General features: G+C 42.2%; 1 protein-coding gene across 9 annotated transcripts in view; it reads left to right on the top strand.

The window, feature by feature from the left end:
• Positions 1-21,182, top strand: part of CACNA2D1 (calcium voltage-gated channel auxiliary subunit alpha2delta 1) — a 400,043-nt gene that overhangs the window by 376,593 nt on the left and 2,268 nt on the right. For 7 of the 9 annotated variants that reach the window (XM_033162979.1, XM_033162986.1, XM_033162984.1 and 4 more), the window contains 8 exons: positions 1,050-1,121; positions 2,771-2,923; positions 3,547-3,599; positions 4,364-4,419; positions 4,507-4,636; positions 5,454-5,566; positions 8,661-8,743; positions 10,194-10,282. In XM_033162979.1, the coding sequence (XP_033018870.1) occupies positions 1,050-1,121; positions 2,771-2,923; positions 3,547-3,599; positions 4,364-4,419; positions 4,507-4,636; positions 5,454-5,566; positions 8,661-8,743; positions 10,194-10,282 (749 nt within the window). The remainder of the gene's footprint in view (positions 1-1,049; positions 1,122-2,770; positions 2,924-3,546; positions 3,600-4,363; positions 4,420-4,506; positions 4,637-5,453; positions 5,567-8,660; positions 8,744-10,193; positions 10,283-21,182) is intronic. The other 2 variants (XM_033162981.1, XM_033162987.1) reach the window with 1 other exon arrangement.

Genomic DNA, 21,182 nt, shown 5'->3' with positions numbered 1-21,182 from the left:
GCATATTTGCTTTGAAGAACAAAGACACTATGTCAATGATAAGCATTATGTTACTCCTATCCATCCCTGGGATACCTCAATCAGCAGAGCATGAGCAGTGCTATTTTTTCTAGAAAAAGAGGTGTCGGAACATACACTGAACCCCTTGTACTCTTACAATGGCAATGGCGCCCACCTGAGAGGTGTCGGAACTGAGTTCCGGTGAGTTCCAGCTGAAAAAAGCCCTGAGCACAAGACTCTTAATCTCAGGGTTGTGGGTTCAAGCCCCATGTTGGGCAAAAGATTCCTGCATTGCAGGGGTTGGACTAGATGGTCCTTGTGGTCCCTTCCAACTCTACAATTCTGATTCTATGGTCATCTTGTTGCCATTGAGACATGTTTTCTTTGCACCAATCCAGAGTGGTTATATGTGCAATCACATCTAAACTGAGACTAAGATGAACAATCCCAGCTACTCATGAGCCACAAATATCATTCAGTCCCCTCTGTTTGATGCTTTGTGTAATCTCCACGGCATCCGCCTGAGTATTAAGATCCTGCCATCAAACCAATCATACAACAACAAAAATTGGAATCAAAATACATTATTAGAATATTGCCATTATTTATGAATGCAAACAACAGCAATGAAATAATTGGTGCTGTATCGAGAGAAAGGTCAAATAAATAAGTGTTAAAAGCCGCATGTGTTTCAATTCTGTCTTTAGCAGCTACAAGAGGAGAGTGACTAGTGCCAGTACTACAGTTTATGAGTAGATGGGGGGGGATGGGACAGTAGCCTTTTCTTCATGAAATGATGGTCAATAGCAAATGATTTCTTGCTTTTTGTTGATCTTCAGTGAGTAATAAGATCATTAAGAAAACTGCTAACTATTATTTTATAACTGGAAAGGTAACTACAGCTGCAATCCTACAAACATTTACCCAGGTGGTAAAACTCATTCTTAGGCTGGCACAGGGCCGGTGCTCAGCTCAAGTATATTCTGAATTGTGACTATAAAGCAAATAATAATTCCCCCCCCCTATTGTCCTCCTTGTCTTTCTTGCAGCATGTTGACTGTGTTATCCTTGATGATGGAGGATTTCTTTTGATGACAAATCAGGAATGGGATATGCAAGAGGTAAGTGTGATACGGATCAAGTTGTCTATCAAGTTGTCTTACAGTCAAAGTGCTGTCTATTTTATCAAATCAAATTACAAGCTTTAAGTTTTGAGTTTGACTTAAGATTTCAGATTTCATAATAACCAAATTAGAACGGCCAGGACAACTCTCTCATTCAGAATCTGTATCCATGACAAAAGTACAGAACCAAGAGTGCAAGCCAATCCTTTTCCCTCCACCCTTGATCATAAAGATCTGAAAGGGGAATGTCAGTGTGTTACGTGGAAATAGAACAGGGGACAAACTTAATGTTCGCTTTTTGAAACATTAGGTGAACCCAAACACAGCAATCCATTGAAACTTGCACTTCTCTGAATCTTGCATTGCAGTTGTCCAGCCCAGTCACATTTACAAAAATGTATACACTAGGATAAAATGTGCATAAAAAATTATATATTAATGAAGATTTTAAAATGCATTGTATTAGGGGAAATTGCTTTGCATAAATGTGCTATGTTGGGCAAAGTTGCACTTAAATGCTCATTTTAGGAGAAATCCAGCGATGAGTTTTCCAGAAGACTGATGTGGAAATGAGAACTCACTGGAAAAATGAGAAACTGAGAGGAACCAAAGTGGACAGATTCACTTGCCCCTAGTTGTGGCTGATACACACCTGTCTTATGCATATCACTGAAAAGAGCAGCAAATGAACCTCTGCTATGAAATTACACAAGTCTCCCCCCCTTATTTATTTATTAAAAACCTTTATATCCTGCCTTTCAAAGGTGCTCCAAAGGTGGCTTACAAGTAAATAGAATACAGATTCCCAGGCAAACACAAAACATTATTATGCACACACCATCAATAAGTATATAATTTTGAATTTGAAACTCACCTGCTCTGCTCTCTGACTAAGCCGAAAGACTGAGCCTAAAAGAAACTTTTTGCGTCCTAAGTGCAGTAAGTAGGACTGAACTGAGAGTGGAGTCGAAGTTGCTGCCCGGTGTGTGGGATGGAGAAAAAGGAGACAGGGAAACAAAAACCAGCTTTATGTGCACATGAAGTGTAGATAATATGCAAGCACACAGTTTTTGTTCATTTAAAAAAATGTGTATTTTAATGGAAATGAAGGGAGTGGGGAACTTGAGTCAAATTGAGATCCAGAAGTGAGACATACATTAGAAAGCAACTGTGTGGATTAGCCTGACATCAAAAAAATTGTAATGTTCCACCCCTAGATCTGGCCTTCTTTAAATCTATACCTATAGAGCAGTTAACTCTTGGCTTCAGGCTTTGAATTAATATGTCCTTTCTCCTTTTTACTGCTCTTTTTACTTAGATGAAGAGCCTTGCATTTGTAATAATTCATTGCCATTCTACAGGCAGTTTTGATGCTCCAGGCCAAAGCTTCCAAGTATTCTCAGCTATTTTGCACCCAAAATGTAGCTGGTTGCATTATTTGTTATTTTTTTTAAAAAAAACAACAAAATTAAAAATAATGTTTCATTTTTTAAATTATTATTTTTTCCTGTGTTTTTAACAATTCTTGTTTTACTCTGAAAGCCACATTGCGTCCTTTCAGGGTGTAAATATAATAACTATTATGTCTCCCAGTCTGTTTGAAGAGAAGTGTCTTTCTTTTTAAACAATCTCCTTTCCTTCATTAGATTGGAAAATTCTTTGGTGAGATTGACCCTGGCCTCATGCGAAATCTCATCAACATGTCCTTATATGCCTTTAACAAGTCTTATGACTATCAGTCTGTGTGTGACCCAGAAGAAGAAGCAAAGCAAGGAGCCGGACTCCGCTCTGTCTATGTGGTCAGTATCCTCTTGCCGGGATGCGAGTGGCGCTGTGGTTTAAACCACTGAGCCTCTTCGGCTTGCTGATCAGAAGGTCCGCGGTTCGAATCCCCGCGATAGGGTGAGCTCCCGTTGCTCTGTCCCAGCTCCTGCCAACCTAGCAGTTCGAAAGCATGCCAGTGCAAGTAGATAAATAGGTACCGCTGCGGCAGGAAGGTAAATGGTGTTTCCATGCGCTCTGGTTTCCGTCACGGTGTTCTGTTGCACCAGAAGCGGTTTAGTCCTGCTGGCCACGTGACCCGAAAAGCTGTCTGTGGACAAATGCCGGCTTCCTTGGCCTGAAAGCGAGATGAGTGCCACAACCCCATAGTTGCCTTTGACTGGACTTAAACTGTCCAGGGGTCCTTTACCTTTACCTCTTGCCTTTGCCCAGTCAGTATTATCCCTGCATGTGTTTAGACCAGGCCAGTCTATGTGGTGCCCTCGCAATAGTATTGGACTGCACCTCCCACTAGCCCCAGCCATCATGGCCAGAGTTCAGGGGTGACTGAAGTTGTAGTCCAACAAACAGCAGGAGGGAAGCGACTGTCCCCCATTCAGAGATTATTCTAACCTTATATCAATTGCCTTCTATTTTCTAGCCTACGATAGCAGATATGTTACATCTAGGGTGGTGGGCCTCTGCAGCCGCTTGGTAAGTTGAACTTTCCAGGTAGGTTTTTTTATACATTTGAACATGTGAGGGCCTTGACCGACCGATGTGTACAGAATGAATTTGCCCAGCTGACATCTCACCCTACATTCTTCTTGTTCAAGTTTATTATGTAGAATTACTCCGTCTTTAGCTTAGCATTAAATAATGTCACTGCAAGATAAAGCTACAAAATCTTTTTTCCCAGTGGTTCCTGAAGATATTTACGAGGTGTGCAACTCAACATAAATTAAAAACCCTTGTTTTTGCAATTAAAGAGAACTTTAATTGGAGGGCAATCCAGGGAGGAAACCCAAACATGAGTGAATATTTTTTAAATGGGTTATCGGTGATGATATCAAACACAGAGGTGTCTGGACTCAGTTTGGACTTTGGGGTGTTTTCACCTGCAAGGTGGTTTCTTGAAATGTTCTTTGTAATGAAATCTAGGAAGGGGGTTGTTAGGAAAGAGGGGGAAAGACGAAGGGGATCAGTTACCATTTAATAAGAAGAAAAGGGGAAAGGCAGATTTCAACAAATCCATGCAGTGAAACAGGGAAAGCTGTGCTTCAAAGAGGGAGCAGGCAATCCCTCCCCTTCTTCCATTCCAGGAATGTTCTGTGGGTTTGCTCTGCCATCTCCTGCTCCTGTTCACGCAGTGAATTCTCTGCCCCACTCCTAGAGCTAAAGCCTGCTTGATTTAGGCACTATCCCTCCTCACAGCTCCTTATTCTCTTGTTCCATTGTTTCCCCCCCTGTGTATCTAGGTCTATCTTGCAGCAGCTCTTTTTGGGCCTCACATTCCCACGTTTTCTTAGCGCCGGTAAGTGAAGAATCAGGTGTAAGAGACCTTCCTTTGCTTTTATAATCGCAGCTTCTCACAGAGCTGAAAATGTTCTCTTTCTCACAGTGGAAATGGAGGAGGAAGACTTCAGTGCCATCCCATCAAAACAGAGCTGCATTACAGTACAAACTCAGTATTTCTTCAGCAATGATGAAAAATCATTTTATGGCATTTTAGATTGCATAAACTGTTCTAGGTAGGTATGTCCGTAGAATTCCGAAATTATGTAGCTTTCTGATATTAAAGAAGCAACTGAGTTATTCATGTGACACTATCAGTTACGAAGTAGATATAGATACAGGTGATACAAATATAGATGTGTATGAATGCGTTTACTTAATTTTTTTTAAAACTACCATTCATCCTTATGGATAACAGGACGTGTACAAAAGTCATAGCCAGGAAATCTTACCAAAATAAAATACCAAAACCTCCCACATGCACACAGGTAATCAAATAAAGCACATTTTGAAACAACAGAGCAGTTAACAGAACAACTCTTTAAATGCTCAAAATATTTCAACAAATAAACAGGTTTTAACCTTGCACTGAAAAGATTGCAATATTGGTGCCGGTCATGTATCTGTGGGGTAAATATTCCACAGCTGTGGTGTCACCACAGAAAAGGCTCTCTCCCTTATTGCCACATAATGTGTCTCTCTTGGTAAAGACACTCAGAGATGAGTTTGCCTTGCTGCATTTATATATACTTCAATAGCAATGGGTATCATGTGTTTTACAGTCCATATTGCATATTGCTTGGGAATAGAAAGTTTGATTTTGTTGAGTAGAAGACAGGTTATGAAGATATAATATATCTTATATATCTTTTCACTGCCCATTGAGGTAGGAAGATCTTTGCACAAAATCTGGTTATTTGTAGCTTATGGTGCAAAAGTTGCATTAAGCCTTTGGAGTTTACCAGGTTGTCAAAAGTACTTATAGAAAATTGCCTGCAAGTTCCTTTCCCCCCAGCATTAAACATTTGTTCTGTGCTTCCTTTCTGTTTGCAGACTTTTTCATGCAGAGAAGATTTCCAATACAAATTTAGTATTCATAATGAGTGACACCAAACATATGTGCCGTCACTGTGATACAAGGCCACTGATGCAAGCAGAGAAGCCTGGTATCCTTTGAAGTTTAAGTTTACGCTGAATTTGTGTTTGCTCACAAAATAACAACACTGCACATTTCTGTAGAACCCCCAGTATGTGATTCTTAGCTGCTCCTAAAACTTGGAAAAGTTAGTGTACGCACACACACACACACACACACACACACACCTGGACTGGAAGCAGTGTTTCTGTGAATAATGGATCAACACAGGCACGTGTATCTTCCATTTCTCAGCTAATGTGAGGTACACACTCCACGCTAGCACCCTGCTTGCATGATCTTAATATATAACACAATCACAATATTGCTGGGATCAAAAACCCTTAAGAGAATGATTGACACACTTGAAGGAAGGAATTCAACATACCACTAAGGATATTGCTGCTGCAGCCAGAGGCGTACCGAGCCGCCTGGGTGCCGGGGGCGACAAGCCAAGCAGCACCCCCCGGAGGCGGGGCCTCGCTCCGTAGCATATGCGTCATGCCGCATGTGCTACGGAGCGCAGCCTGGGCGGACTGCATGTCCGCAGCAGCCTGGGTGGACTGCGCATGTCCGCACATGCACAGTCCACCCGGACTCCAAGCCGCTGCCCGGCACCCCTTCCGTGCGGTAGCTTGGGAGTTGCACTCGTGGGGGTGGGTGGCGCAGAGTGTCACCCTCCCCAGGCTGGAACCCGGGGCGGACCAGCCCCAATGCCCCGCCCTCGCTATGCCACTGGCTGCAGCACAAGCATTTCTCCTTCCTTGATTTCCCCTCTCCTCCCCCTGTGCTTTGTTCTGGGACTTCTCCTGACACAAAAACATCCCGGCCAATTTGTTGGGCTCACAGGAGGAAAGCCCCATTGTGCTAGCAGAGATTCTTCTGCTGGCTTCTGTTAGCAGACCTGATTAGTTGATTGTTGCCCAAAATTTCCATGTTTTATTGTACAGTACATGATATGCTGCTTTGCCATACATTAATGTATGGCAAAGCAACATATCCACTGGTCCCATCACCTCCTGGCAAATAGAAGGGGAAGAAATGGAGGCAGTGAGAGATTTCACTTTCTTGGGTTCCATGATCACTGCAGATGGTGACAGCAGTCACGAAATCAGAAGACGCCTGCTTCTTGGGAGAAAAGCAATGACAAACCTAGACAGCATCTTAAAAAGCAAAGACATCACCTTGCCGACAAAGGTCCGTATAGTTAAAGCTATGGTTTTCCCAGTAGTAATGTACGGAAGTGAGAGCTGGACCATAAAGAAGGCTGATCGCCGTAGAATTGATGCTTTTGAATTATGGTGCTGGAGGAGACTCTTGAGAGTCCCGTGGACTGCAAGAAGATCAAACCTATCCATTCTCAAAGAAATCAGCCCTGAGTACTCACTAGAAGGACAGATCCTGAAGTTGAGGCTCCAGTACTTTGGCCACCTCATGAGAAGAGAAGACTCCCTAGAAAAGACCCTGATGTTGGGAAAGATGGAGGGCACAAGGAGAAGGGGACGACAGAGGATGAGATGGTTGGACAGTGTTCTTGAAGCTACTAACATGAGTTTGGCCAAACTGCGAGAGGCAGTGAAGGATAGGCGTGCCTGGCGTACTCTGGTCCATGGGGTCACGAAGAGTCGGACACGACTGAACGACTGAACAACAACAACAAAGCAACATATCATTGGTTCATTGATGTCAAGTAGTGATGACTTTGGCCATGGTCTTCCCTGCCATGTAAACAGTAAAGATGTTCTAAATCTCACATATTGTGCTCACTCCTCCAAACACCCACACTTTGCCTTGATATTTCAGCCCCAATCCTCTCCATCTTCAAGTTAGGACCACAGAAATTCCCTTTCAAGTTAACCTTTTCTCCCACCTACTTTAGACTTAAATTTATATGCTGCCTGTGGTATGAAAAGTTACAGGATCTCATCAGGAAGATATAGGACATGCAGCAACTGGAAATGAAGCAGTATGTCTGCCACAGCTACTACAGGCACAAACAGTACTGAAATCAGAAACACATATAACTGCTCTGATATAATCATGAATGCACCTGGGTCTGAGACCGTATAATAAAACCTGTAATCATGAATGCACAATAAAAGGGGCATCTGGAGGGATAAATCCAAGTTACTAATATTTATTTGATGTCTAGCCAATCCAGGGGCTTCATAATTTCTGCCAAACTCGGGGGTTGATGTAGTACACCATTTCCCCCTGCTGTGTCTGAATGGCCTCTGATGTCTATACACAGAGGCAAATAGCCAGCAGGTGAACCCTGAAACGGGGTCTCTCCCAGCTCAAATTGACAAACCCAAATTCTCCAGGTTCTGCCTCCTTCAGATAGGCTGAACTGAAATTGGCCGCCATTAATGAAGGAGAAGCATCATTTCCTGCTGGGGATCGTGGGGCTTTCACACAACATTTGTAGCTAAGGAGAGGCCTGGCATGGTATCTAGTGTGCTGTTAAGAGCCACACACACTCTGGTATGCCCTCCACAAAACCTTTTTCACTAGGGAAGGAGGAGGGCTGGCAGGGAAGGCAGAATGGTAGCTAAATTGGGCTTTCCAAGGGTTCACATTGAACACCCAAAATCCTTCATAGTTTCTCAAGCATTCAACTGGCACACTTGAGAAACACAGTTTATTGAGGGGTCTCACACATCTCTGGTCTCTACACACATAGTCCATAGCACCTCACTAGGTAATGCCCCCAGTTCAAACCCTGAAATTCCTCCCTCTCTTTGTGTTTTCTAGTTACAGGTAGGTAGCCGTGTTGGTCTGCCATAGTCAAAACAAAATAAAAATAAAAAAAATTCATTCCAGTACCACCTTAGAGACCAACTAAGTTTGTTGTTGGTATGAGCTTTCGTGAGCTTTTCGTGCATGCACACGAAAGCTCATACCAAGAACAAACTTAGTTGTTCTCTAAGGTGCTACTGGAATGATTTTTTTATTTTTATTTTGTTTTGTGTTTTCTAGTTTGTCCTCTTCTTCTTCTTCTTCTTCTTCTTCTTCTTCTTCTTCTTCTTCTTCTTCTTCTCCTTCTCCTTCTCCTCCTCCTCCTCCTCCTCCTTCTTCTAGCAAATGTGAGCATTCCATTATCCATGTTCTTAACTGACATTCAGATGAGGGGCCAAACCCCTGTGAAATGGTTCAGCAACCCAGATACAGAAAAGGTCCCGATGTCTGCTTTGATGATGATATTGACGTAAGTTTGCTTTTCTAAGAAATGGAGGAAATGCCTTCCCTGCACTAGAAAAAAAGTTTTTTAAAATGATTAGTTTGCACCTTGAAATGCCCATTGATGTTAACCTATCTTCCATTAATTAACTGTTGACTCTGAACCATAGTCACTCTATTTCAAATGTTCCCATGATTAACATAAAATTAACAGCTGCTTTTTTTCCTGCGTTGCCTTTGCTGCAATTGCTGTGCTTTCACACATGATTCTTTTAAGTTGGGAGGTAGGGCAGTCTTTTCTACCATTCTGTGCATCATGGTAACTGCTTGGCAATCTTGTCATCAGAACCTTTGAAAAAAATGCCTAGAAAACTCTGTGGCTTTTCTTTTTGTCCTGAAGATGCAGTGTAGTTGCCTGGTCCCAGTCTTCCCTGCAAATAGTAGATCTAGTGGATCAAAAGTAAGGGGTGGGGAACCTGTGGCCCTCCAGATGTTTCAGTCCCAGCCAGGTCAGAGATGATGGAAGTCCAACAACTTGGGGGAGGGGGTGTTCACAGGTTCACAGCCCCTGATCTAGAAGATGTTGCAAAAGCATTTGTAAATGGATTAATTGTAAGGGTTGCCATATTGTGGGTCCATGGACAGAGAGGTGGTTGAGGAGTGAGCAGGTAGTGAGTAAAGACTGTGAGACATGTGTTGGATTGAAATTAGACCACAACTTTATTTGGCATTGGCATTGTGCATGTAGCCAATGATCAACCAACCCACTTGCCAGTTGATTGACAGCTGTGGTTGACCATCATTAGTGGTCCTCCATGGTGTGAACTGCTTTTGGTGTGCCCTGTGGCCCATCAGCCCTTGACTTGGGCTGCTGGATAGGAAGCACCACCCTCCAAGATCCCTTAAGGGAACCCCCCTTTCCTCCCATTCCTGCTAATGATCCAACCCAATGCCTCTTCTGCCACTAGAATTGGTGATCCTGGTAGAAATGATTCCTGTACCAAAATTTGAGAATCCCAGATCTAGACTATACTATACATATTTTTTTTAAAAGAACACAAACAGATATTTTTTGTTGTAAGTGTTTGCCACATTGAGAACATTGGAGCACCCAATTTTAACAATAAGAAAACCTTCATGTGCTGGAGATATTTGGCGAAAATATTGGGAGAAATAATTATTAGCCTATCTCCACGCTCTTGATCCTGGATCTGTTGTGTGTGAAAGTACAAGGAGTCTTGCTCACTAGCTTGTTGTGCTATTATCTGTGTTAACTGTGTCTTCTGTAGTTGTATTAGTGTAATATTTTAGTTAAGTTTACTTTGCAATCCTCACTGTGAAATTCTTTGCTCTTGGGTGGATGCTTTCACATTAACTCTGCTAACTGCCAGCAAACTGCATGAAATCTCATCTTGTATGTGTTTCTTTCTGTGTTTTCTTTCCTTTCCTCTACTTGCTATTTTGCCCGTTATTAATAGGATCAGCCTATATGCACAACGAGTCGTGCCTCTGCCATGATGTCCGCTCCTATCTCCATTTTTCTGCAAGTTTTCATGTGGTGTGGATGGTCAGTTACTTTCTCTAATTTTGTGTTTCATTTTGTTTTTCAAAGTTTAGCATTTTTGTTAGTGTGTCACAGAAACATGTATTAATTGGGTGCCTTGGGGTGGTGGTGGGGAAAATAACTTGGAGCAAATGGCTTTATATATTTATTGGGCTTGTTCATGAGCTATTTTCCCCTGAGAATAGATTGGGAGCACATCCTCTTTTCCTGAATAGGAGAGTCTGTGGTTATTTGAAAAGGGTTTAACCTTCTGGGTAGTAATTCAGTTAATTTAGACATTCCCTTCTCTCTGTGGCGAGTAGAGAGACTGCACTCCCAAGGATAATCGGGGAAGACAGATACTGTAAGTTCTAAAGAGGCCCATTGGGTCATGTTCCACAAGATAAACAGCCATAGTAATTTGGTGTGTTAACATTGGAAGTGAATCCTATTGTTTCATAACATGCTTAGAATCACAACCTGAAGACAGATCTGCATTGCATATTGTTCCTTTCCTGGTCCAGCACTGCAGCAGATTGCCAACTTGAAGATTTCACAGCCCATCCTTGTTGCTCCTAAGGAGCGGTCTGTGATAGAGCACACCAGGTTCAGTCCCTAGCAAGTTTCAAGATATAAGAGACCTCTCATTCTCTGAGTCTCAGGACTTCTGGTGGCCAGTTAGGATAGATGGAATTTGCCCAGAGGGACCACCACAACTGCTCCTGGCAATCCTTTGGTACTTATTTTGTATCCACGATAAGAAATCTGAAAAAGTTTGAGTCTCTAAATTGGAGTCATGCAGATATTCTTAGTTGTTGTGAGGGTTGTGAGACCAATACAATGGAGACTATTCATGTTTTGTTCTTGTTCCCATTAAGAGGTACGACTTCACAATACCGGCACTAGCCTTTTTTTCTGAGCCTAACAAAGGAAACAAGCAAACAAAAATAGTATATTAAATATAATATTTAAACATAGTGAGCTAAAATTAAAAAGCTGTTGCTGCCTAAGAGTGCATGCATTTTTAATGTTTTCTTTCAATAAGGGGCTTGTGGCATTTTCACAATCGTACAGCTGGACTACACATTACAAAGCGAATACAATATTTTCAACATTGAACTTGCTTCGTGATATTAAGCTGTTCTTTCCTTGTGAACCATACTTTCCTGTGATTTTCCCTCAGTTGGGATCTGAGGCTAGAAGAAGCGAAGCGAAAGAGAAATTTGCCTGGGGCCACACCTCTGAGGGGTTTATCAGTAAGGCAGGGGAGTTAAGCACCCCTTCCCTTCTCCTGGTTCCGTCTGTCTTTGGAGACAATGGAGTGCACTTCTGGGGGTAAAGTCAAACTGCTGTGTTAGCAGCACTCCGCTTACTTCCCCAGGGCACAAGCAGCGTACCTAGAAGTCCTAGGCTGCCTAGATGACAATAGCCACTCTCGGCCTCACTGATGTGGTCCAAAGGAAAGCACCAGCTTGGCTGCAGTAGTTGCCCATAGGAGGTGCACATGGTGCTATCCGACTGTCTTAGGGACTCTTCTCCAGATTTGTGTAGGGTTTGCTCCTCAGCCTTTTCTTCTCCAGATGATTTCCTGCCAGGCAGCAAAGGTTTAGGACCAGAATTTTTCTTCTCCTAGGTGGGCTACCTTGCCTGGCTGACGATCCCCATATGGGGAGCCCCTTCCCCCTAAAATGCCCCTTTACATTCGTGTCATCTGACAAATGGTTGAGAAACGTGTGTTTACCCATATACCATGTCATTCCACCCTGAAAACCCTCAGTCCTTATTTGTGCATAGTGCTGAGGACAGGATCGCAGTTGTTGGAAATTGTGTTTTGTAGACAAGGTTAATCCTTCTTTTAATAGGCTGGATCTAGACACATCAAAGAAGTGTTTCAGTTTAAAGCATTGTAAATTTAAACAGGGAAAACAGAGAAAAATGGGACTCCACATCGCCATCTTTACCAGTCTAGCTGAGTCCATATTTTCAGGCATATTTACCTGCTGCAAAACACATCCATCAGATAGGGCAAACTCTACAATCCTATGGCCTCAGGAGGAGTGGGGAGCTGCCACCCCCCACCTTAGAAATAAGTGAGTGTCCTGATTCATTCACTTACCAGGTAGATGTTCATTTAATCTAGTGAAGTAACAGGTTTGCCTCTCCTTCCACCCAAGCCTAGTGCATCATGTGAACTATGTGCTTCACACGGAGTCTTCTATGTGCAAAAGCTGTCACACTTTGCTCCTCAAAAAGTGAAGGCAACCGTTGGTTGGATCAGGCCTGTTTGCATGCATGCCTTTGTATGGCAAACGTCTCCCACACGTGTAGTTCTAGTATATGGTGAAAGCTGTGCATCCTGCCCCATGGGATTTTGATCACCACCTGGTAAGTGCATGACCTGGCTAACTTCCAGCCATTGTTACCATGGGCTGAGGTGGTCCTGGTCATGCTAACTCAGGCTGCAGAGCTCAGCATATGCTGGCCTTTTTATGTACCACCACAACTGCTCCTCCTAAAGCTACTCTAATAAGAGCTCATCTCTGCCAAGTTCCGCTTGTGATACTGGCCATCTCAGTGCATTTGAGTCACAGCTAGAAGTTGTCACAGATTAACAAACTCTTTCCTTATTTATTTAATTTATGGGAAGCGCTAACAAAAACCAGATTCCCCAGGAAAGGATTCCCTTGGGAAGCTCAAACTAAAAACAGATACTTAATTTTATTAGGATTTTGATAACTTTACATTATCTACTTGTTTAAAAAAAAATGTTGATTTTATCGGTATTATCTTGTAAACTGCTTAGAGGTTGTTGGTTTCTGATTAAGCAGTATATGAATCTTGTTAGTTAAAGAAAGAAAGAAAGAAAGGCTGCCCAGGGTTCCTAGACAGTCCTCCGCCCCAGCCACTCACCAGGCCCCGACCAGCTTGGTTTCAGCATAATATTCTGCATCATGTGGCATCTGAAAGTGCCTTGAGCAACCAGGATGTTACATACAAGACATAGCTTGTGATATTGCAGAGCTATATACTAATTATACTGGTATGTAATAATGCATATTTTTCTGTAAAATACATAACTATCTAATATATAATACAGAATCCTCTATATATGCCCTACAATGGATATTTGATTGCAAGTCCTGTATGCCTGCTGAAGTGGGGTGCAGATGGATGAAGCAGAAACATGGCTCACATAAAACTTTTTAGCTGCTGTGCAAACTGATTCCAGCAAATGGAGTGTTTTCTAGTCATCTGCCCGAATCTTCCTCTGTAATTCAGTGAGGCATTTTGCATTTTTAAAACACTGTTTGAACGTTCAGTTCTTAATTCTTCACCTTTATTGGTTTAAAAAGGAAACTGCTCCAGGAAATGGGAGGAGCAGGTTTTCTCTTAGGAAGGTCGGGGTTGCTGGGCAATCACTGCTTCTGCTCTAGGATTGCAGGACTCCAGTTTTCAGAGGTCAAGCTTGGAGAAGGAAGGTACATTTGGACTCAGAGTAGTGAGGGTATTTCCAGAGCAGCCCTGCTGCTCTTACATCAATCCTTGCCCTTAACTTATCTTCCCAGAGTCCCACTAGAGGGAGACATCATCCTGGCCATCTCTTAACAACACTGAATAGAGAAAAATCATAAAAGTGGGAATGGGTTTCTGATTGTGTTGTGCATGTAGGCACGCACACACACACACACACACACACACCCCTTAAGAACAGTTGCTAGACTTGATATCTGATGTCCATCTCTACATATGCACTGTTTCTTCAAGATATTGGGGGTCGGAGACAAATTAGTTTCTGGCATTTGTTTACCTTCTGTTATGCACAGCTTGTTTGATAACTTTTTGTACATTAACTCCGTATTCTAAATAGACTCATAAACACTCTTTATTCTACGGGCATGAAACAAAAAGACCACCTGTGCCCCAATGACTTCAAGTTACAAAAAAAGGAGATTCCGACCAAACATCAGGAAAAACTTTCTGACAGTGAGAGCCTGTTTGACAGTGGAACCTCTTGGGAGGTTGTGGAGGTTTTTAAGCAGAGGTTGGGTGGCCATCTGCCATGGAGACTTTAGCTGAGATTCCTGCATTGCAGGAGGTTGGACTAGTTGACTTTTAGGGTCACTGTTGACTCTACAGTTCTATGAAAACTATCCCAACCCATTCTTAATCCAAAAGCCCCCTGCCCCAATCTTCTACCAAGGATCAGGAGAGCCTTTTGAATGGGGTTGAGATGAGGAGGAAGGGGAGGATGGCCCCAAATGATAATCTTCTGTGGGCAGGTTTTCAGTGATCCTCATTTTCTTCTCTACGCTGTCATTGCACAGTCCACTCCATTCAGCAAGGTCTCCAGAACCTGAGAGGAGACTGTGGGGGGGGGGGCTTCAGGGGAGCTGCTTGGGGAAATTTAAACTCAGTGCAACCCCTTCCACCGGCATTTCTTTTGCTCTGGGAAGGCGCTCTGGCGAACGTCAAAGGGATGTGTGGGGCGAAGATGCTTTGCACTGCCCCTCCCTGGTGATCCTCAAAAGAAGGTGACAGGGCCCTGAATTTTGCAGGAGCCTGACCCCTTCCTTGAAAATATGGGGCGTTGGCCCCCTGCCCCCCGATGGTGCCCCTGAGCAACAATGTGGCACAATCACTACAGGGGTGTTGTTTTAGCCTGGCTTCACGTGGTGAGTGCAATTTGAAAAACGGGTCCTGCTATATTTATCCTAGATGTTTCATATGGGAGTACAGGCCCGGCCTTTTCTTAAGGTCAATGAAGTCATCCCAGTGAAGCCTTGAATAGTTAATTCCTTGCAAGACCCCACTGAAACATACAGAATGCACCAGCAGCCATTTTTATTCCTTCACACATTACCTTGAATTGCTGCTGTCCCTCGATTGCACCCAAGCTGTCTCCCGTTAATGCCTAGAACTTCCGCGACATAGTTGTGCTGAGTGATGTTGTGCTGAGTGATGTACATCACCTGCAACACTCCCTCCCAGTTTGGGTTGTGCGTAACTGGTACCATACGTAACCATACCATGGTGCCACTGCAAGCAATGCATGAAGCAGGTGTTGGAGAAAGAGAAACCACCCTTTCCTTGGTGGAAAGTGCCCTCCTCTGCACAGCCTGCCTCAAGCATGGCTTGTACTTAAAGCAACACAATCCATTTTGAACAGGAGAGCACAACTATCCCTTCCTCATAATCATTTGTCAGTGTATCATTTACTGAGAAGCACTAAGGAGGGGAAATGAATCAGGAGATATACTAAACCACAGTAATCATTCACAAGAAATGTGTATTTCCCAGTTCCGCTTTGATTTCTTGGGCAGGATCCCAACCTGCGGATGGCACATCACAGTGATAGGTTTCTTGGAGTGGAAGGCGGAACTGGCAGTCTCCTGATTAGGAGAGACATGATGCAGCTGGTGACAATTTTGAAACTTGCAGCATAGGAAGAATGGCAATCTGCAAAACAAACTTTTCCATTTAAAACTTCTCCATTAATTCTGATTAAAAATATATATGTGTTAGCAGAGATGTACTTACCAGGGGCTTTAACGGGCATTTGGCATGTCTTAGTACAACATCAGCCTCACAAAACAACGAACCAAAGTTTAAATGGATGGGAAAGCCATGTGTTGCGAAAACTAAACAGTTCCCAATAAAAAATTGTGTAAACAAGTGTTATCTCTGAATGCTTCAAAACTTTTTGTAATGAATATTGCAAAAGACCAACAGCTAAACATGGCTGCTAAATCTCCAGCCTCCTTCTCAATGCCCAGACCTGCTCCTAGCAGAGCAGGCTCCAGAATGCCTTAAGCTCAGGTGGAGCTCGAAGCTGCCTGAAGCAGTGAGGAGAAGGAGGAACACAAACACACAAGTAGAAGGCCCAGAGAAAGCACATTGTTGCTTTTTATTTTACTCTCCCTACTTAATTTTCTTTTCCATTTCCTAATGAGAGGGGGCAGTGCTGATAAAAGCCTATTTTTTTGTGAAATTAGCTCTTGGTTTGGGAGCAACAAAAGGCTATAATGGGTATTAAATGATCTCGTGAAGCTACAATAACATATTGAGTCAGAGGCTTACATGAGATCTCTTTTGGATGTGCATTTTAACACTAATTTTTTTAATGAGGTCAAAGATTCTCTGGACATCCCAGAAGTGCTACGAAGTTCCTTGCCAACGTTATGAGTTATTTGCACTTTCTGAAGGCAAATCTAGAAGGGTTTTTTGGCTTCCTCTTGCTTGAGTCACTCACTATTAAGTTGCACAGAACCTTTCCGCAGAATTTATATGTGCACTAAGTATGAATGCAGAATAGCCTCCTAGCAGAAATACTGGGCAAACTTCATCTCTAGAAAACATGTACATCTCAAGCAAATAAAAACCCATTGCAGAGAAATTTGCATTAGGAAAGACGCAAGCTGGAAGAGCTAAGCCACATTTTTAGTTTATCAGCAAATAGTATGCCTGCTTCTGTGAAGTAATCATGTGAGTAACACAGATGTAACAAGAAACTATGTGGATCATTCTCTGCCAATGTGAAAGAAGATAAGTGTGAGGAGCTCCACCACAAGATGGTCCCAGTGCATTCCTCCAGCTTAAGAGATCCAGTTCTCCTCGAGGGTAACCCAATCTAGTGATGTTTCTCTCCAAAGTCCCATCCCATGCCTGGTTTAGAGATATTAGGAATATTGGATAGAGATACAGCAAACCCAGTTTAGTGTGCTTTCTGTGTCTCTGGAGGGATACTGAATATTTCAGGACTAAATGTTTTTTGTTTGGTAGGACACTACACGACACGACACTACACTACACTAAATCACACACTCTCTCTCTCTCACACACACACACCTGGAAAGATTTATCCTTTAATTTTAAATTGCAAACACTAAGTTCCAACACTTCAAGGAGCTGAGATGCTCACACTCTTCTGACATACTGTTTGCCTTCAGATAAATATTTTTGAAGAGATTCCTATGAATTCATACATCTGAGAGCTGTTCTGTTGGATTCAGTCATCCCCATTTATTTTCTTCTTTAAAAAAATATCCATGTGAATAACCAGTTATGAAATAGCATTTCCCATGCAGATGATTCCACAGTAGTAATTCCAAAAATACTCCAGAGTAGAAGTTACAGTAGAAACTGGTTCTTCAGACATATTTCATTCCTTATCTTGTTGGAAGTTTCCTTGTCCATGTCTCTAATTCTTTATTTTATTCTAATCTTGGCTGAGCCATTTCTGCCCTTAGTATAAATATTCAGATGCTTTGAAAATCAAACATTCATACGCATAATCTAAACTACATATCATTTTTAGTGAAGGGGAGCTTTCCAAATTCTTTTAATAAATTCACTTGCTATCTAGAAAAACTTTTAACAAATAAATTGGCAAAAGATCTTAAGAATTTTGAATGATAACATTTATGGTAGATTTAAAAAAAACAAATAAAAAATGGAACAGGAAAAATAGCATTACTCACATAGGCATGTTTCCAAAGGTGTTTGCATCAGGCAGGATCCTGCTGCCACATCCCATACTGTTTTAAAAAGTTCTACAGTCCTAAGGAGAGCAGCTTTTGCAGGGAAGACATGAGGGTGGGTGGGCATGTTTATCAAAAGGGAAAATGTGCATGAAAGAAAGTGTGTTCTGCTCAGGCAGAAATACATTTGGAGGCAAGCCATAATAGGTAATGCTGAGTTAAAGCAACAACAACAACAAAAGATTTCATTTATTCAAAATAATATTAAATCAGCCCTAAAGTGCTGTGCCGTATGTTCTTTTCATGCACAACTCCATCCCGAAAAATTATAAAAGTAGACCAAGTTTCAGAAAAACAACTGGATGAGCATAGCTTCCCATCCCACAACCATCTGGAACATGTTAACGTATTCATTAAAGCAGTCTGCAACACTTTTCTCAACCACTCAAGCCATTTTTCCAAAATTTTGCCAGTAAAGAATTCTGGCTGTCAACTAACAGAGTAAGTTTTAGTTCACTGAACAAGCTTACTAATGGGTTATACTGGATTTTATAAAAAAATCTATATCCTTAATCACTTCTAAGATATTTTGCCAATACATTTTCAGCCTCCTATGTCTCCACCATAGATGGCATCCACTCAACGATATCTTCCACAATTCCCAGACAGCATACATTTTTGTTAATTTGGGAGGTTTAATTTTTCTATAAGTCTTCTGTCAAAAATATGTGTAAAGAATAGCTATGAAGAAACTTGCATATATAATTCCAATATTCTTCTAACTTGAGCAACTCCAGAACTCTTTCCCATTACCTGATTATATATTGCTTCCTTTTATTATCAGTAGAATCCATACATTTAGATAACAGGCTCCTATAAAATTTCATATTCATCACCAAATGTTCAAACTCAGTTAACAGCTTGGTAGTTTAATCTTAGTAAATAAATTTCTGTGTTTAAGGTACTAAAGAAGGAGGAGGGTTTTTTTTATCAGTTGAGAAAAGACCAATTGGTCTTTGTTTAATTTCATGAAGGAAGCTCTGCTACAGCATGACACAACACAGACACAAAGAGTGGGAGAGGAAGCCAAATGAAACAACCCTAAAAGTTCAGTATATCATCTGATCTTATTCCAGATAGGGTTGTATGCCAAATAGAATGCAACATTTTCCCGATGGCTTTATTAACCAGTACCTGCATTATTGAAATAAAGTAAATACCCAAGTATTTGGATTTGGAAAGTGGGGGAGCAAAGATATGGATGGTGTCCCAGTGGCTAAATAGCAGCTCCAACCTTCCGGTGTTAAAGGCAGAACTCAAAGACTTGAGACTCAGATCCAGTGTCAAATACTTCATCTCCATCACTCAGCTGCTCTGAAACCCTGGTCCAACCAAGGTTGGAATTCCAAGCTTGGAATGGCCAAAAGCAGAACTATTGGCATTCTGGAAAGTGGCTTGGATCCAAAGGATCCAAAGGATCCTAAGCTGTCCTGCTCTCCCGAGGGGAAATGTAGACATGCTTCTGAAGATAAAATATCCAGGGCTCCTGAAATATGGTCTAGTTTTAGTATAAGGGTTGCCAACCTTTCTGGGCCAGTGGCTACATTTGGAATTCATGGCATAACACAAACTCCCTGTTACTTCTAAAAGAGGAGAAAGTGAAAAGACCACAAAATGGAGCAGACACCCCCCTCCATCAATGGGGAGAACAGACTTACATCAACCGCCACCAAAAGGAGAGAGAGAGAGAGAGAGAGACTGACTGAAAAACTAGGAAAAGAACAATATTTTAAATCAACCAACCTATCCAATGATAATTAGCAGGTCTATCATGACCTCTGCATTGATTATAAGCTTTTACAATTTTGGACAATTCTGCCCAATTGTATTTTTGTTTTTATTTGTATCCTGCCCTCCCCAGCCGAGGCCAGGCTCAGAGTGGCTAACATCATAAAAACAAGACAATACTGTATGCATAAAAACAGACATCAATTAATTGAAATACATCTTAAAATTAATTCAGGCAAGTTAAAATCTGGGCAAGTGGCAATTATCAGGTTGGAATCGAGAGTGGCCAGGACCAACTGTTTCCGCTGATCATACAGGGACCCGTGAGTGGGTTGGGGGCCTCCTTTGGGCTTGTTTTATACAAAGGAAAGTAAGTCAAACTGCATCCTGCCCAAAGGCCTAGTGGAACAGCTCCACCTTGCAGGCCCTGTGGAAAGATGTCAAATCCCGCAGGGCCCTGGTCTCTTGTGGGAGAGCGTTCCACCAGGCCGGGGCCACGGCCAAAAAGGCCCTGTCTTGAGTCGAGGCCAGTCTAATTTCCCAGGGGCCCGGGATCTTCAAGGTGGTGCTGTTAGCAGACCATAAGGTCCTCCGTGGGGCATACCAGAAGAGGCCATCCTGTAGGTACAAGGGTCCTAGGCCGTATAGGACGTATATAAAGAAGCTGTAAATAATGTTTAGCTTGCTAATTCCACTTTCAGCAATGTTGTTCTTGGTACCATTACTGGTTGGTTTGAGTTGGACCAGTGCAGGTAGGGAAGCCCAATGGCAGGTTCAGATGAATCAATCGGAACCTTTGGGGCTTGTGCAAGTTGTCCACTGAATTGAATAAAACCAGAAATATCTGAAAAGTGAGTCTTGTGCACCCAGTTATAGAGTCCTTTTCATTATCATGTGACCAGGGACACTATAAATCCCAGTATCATGTGAGGTTAGGGAGCACCCTTAACTCAACATTAAAGCACTTACTTTGAAGACATTATGTCCCAGGTTTAATCCTTGACATTGCCTGTTGAAAAGGATGGGAGGAGCATCTACCTGAATCTCAAAGCGTCACCACCAGCTAGAGTAGACAACCCTGGAACAAATGGGCCAGTGGTCTGATGGTATAAGCCAGCGGCATATGATGTAATTGCTTCCAAACCAGCTATGACTGAATTAAATATGTGTTTACAAACTGACAAATGGCAACAGTAACAACTAAACTGCACTTGTTATTTTTAAGAATCAAGCCTAGTGGTTACTACACAAGTTCTTTATTAATCGAATGTACATGCATACATGTGGTAAGCTACAAGAATGACCCTGTGAAAGTGTTTTGCTGTGGCAAGGTGTGCAATGTGATTGTGTTCTATTAACACTTCCATGCAGATTAAAATATGTATGTGTTGACTTCTGTCAGTTGCAAGTGGGGGCAGGGGGGAAGTGTGACAAAAATCACTCTTCAAAGTAAGTCAAATACCCTTTTCATATAACTGCAAGTTGAATGGTGACAAAACTGAGTTTAGTCAGTCATCGCCAATACCAGGGGCTGGGCCCATGTATCAGAGCACTTTGGCACACATGTTAATGATCTGATTTTTACCCTTTCTAGGGTAAAGAGTTGCTCATTTTGGATACAAATACTTTAGTGAACCTGTTAAAAGTTTGGTTCCCAT

The sequence above is a fragment of the Lacerta agilis genome, chromosome 10, assembly GCF_009819535.1.
Source record: "Lacerta agilis isolate rLacAgi1 chromosome 10, rLacAgi1.pri, whole genome shotgun sequence".
In the NCBI taxonomy this organism is placed as follows: domain Eukaryota; kingdom Metazoa; phylum Chordata; class Lepidosauria; order Squamata; family Lacertidae; genus Lacerta; species Lacerta agilis.
This window is presented reverse-complemented; position numbering and strand designations above follow the sequence as displayed.